At 31.0% G+C, this 890-nt stretch overlaps 1 protein-coding gene across 1 annotated transcript; it reads left to right on the plus strand.

Annotated features, from left to right (window-relative positions):
• Positions 1-382: 382 nt before the first annotated feature.
• Positions 383-571, plus strand: LOTGIDRAFT_80489 (hypothetical protein; the record flags this gene model as incomplete). Its single annotated transcript, XM_009045535.1, has 1 exon — positions 383-571. A coding segment is annotated over one exon (189 nt), but the record flags the coding sequence as incomplete, so codon positions are not given.
• Positions 572-890: the final 319 nt, after the last annotated feature.

Below are 890 nucleotides of genomic sequence, written 5' to 3' on the forward strand. Positions count from 1 at the left end.
CTCTAGTATTATTAATGAGAAGTCAACCCTAGGCATTTTAACCCCATGGTTGGTTGATTTCTGTATTAAGATACATAGAGTAAATATGATTTTTGATTCAATTATACGATAGAACAACCTATATATTTTTCACTTTATCAACTTCTTCAACAACTGTTTGACATCTTCAGTTATCTCGTATTAAAACTCAAAATGGATGCTGCAGAATTTGCTCGATCTCAAAGAAAAAGGACAAAAACAGATGATGTGGATTTTAATGAAAACCAAGCGTAGGTAAAATTCTTATTTGAGATGAAGAAATTTGAGTGTACATTCTTTTTTGTATTTTTAACCATGTTAATTTTTACTTTGCAGCAACACAATGAATAAATTACAAGAAGGTCTCCAACAACAGAGGCGTCTGATTGAACAGTTGAGGTGTGAAGCTCAGATCACCCGAATGAGAGTTTCCCAATGTATTGAAGATCTAGTTAAATACTGTGACAATTATGCTGAAGAAGATGTCTTGATAAAGGGATTCCCCAAGCCTAGTGATAACCCATTCAAAGAGAAAGGTGGATGTGCAATTTTATAGAACTAAGTCAGTATGTGAAAGAATATAAAGTACTATGTATAGGTACTAAGTAAGCATAAAACAAACAGTTCTACTATGCTTTTATTTTGTGTCTTTTTATCAAATACTAATATATAACTCATGTACAACAGCCTAACGTTCAGATCACCTTTTAAATGGTGATATTTTATTTCATTGTGTTAGTGTTCTACGTTTTTATCGCCAAACTTCGATTTAAATTTCACATTTTGTAAAGTTTGGTTTAAAGTGCAATATTTTCTAAGATATTTGTACTTTAGTTTAGCAAATATACAAAGTCACAATCATAAGATGTGAA

Source organism: Lottia gigantea, assembly GCF_000327385.1.
Source record: "Lottia gigantea unplaced genomic scaffold LOTGIsca_1, whole genome shotgun sequence".
Taxonomy (NCBI): Eukaryota; Metazoa; Mollusca; class Gastropoda; family Lottiidae; genus Lottia; species Lottia gigantea.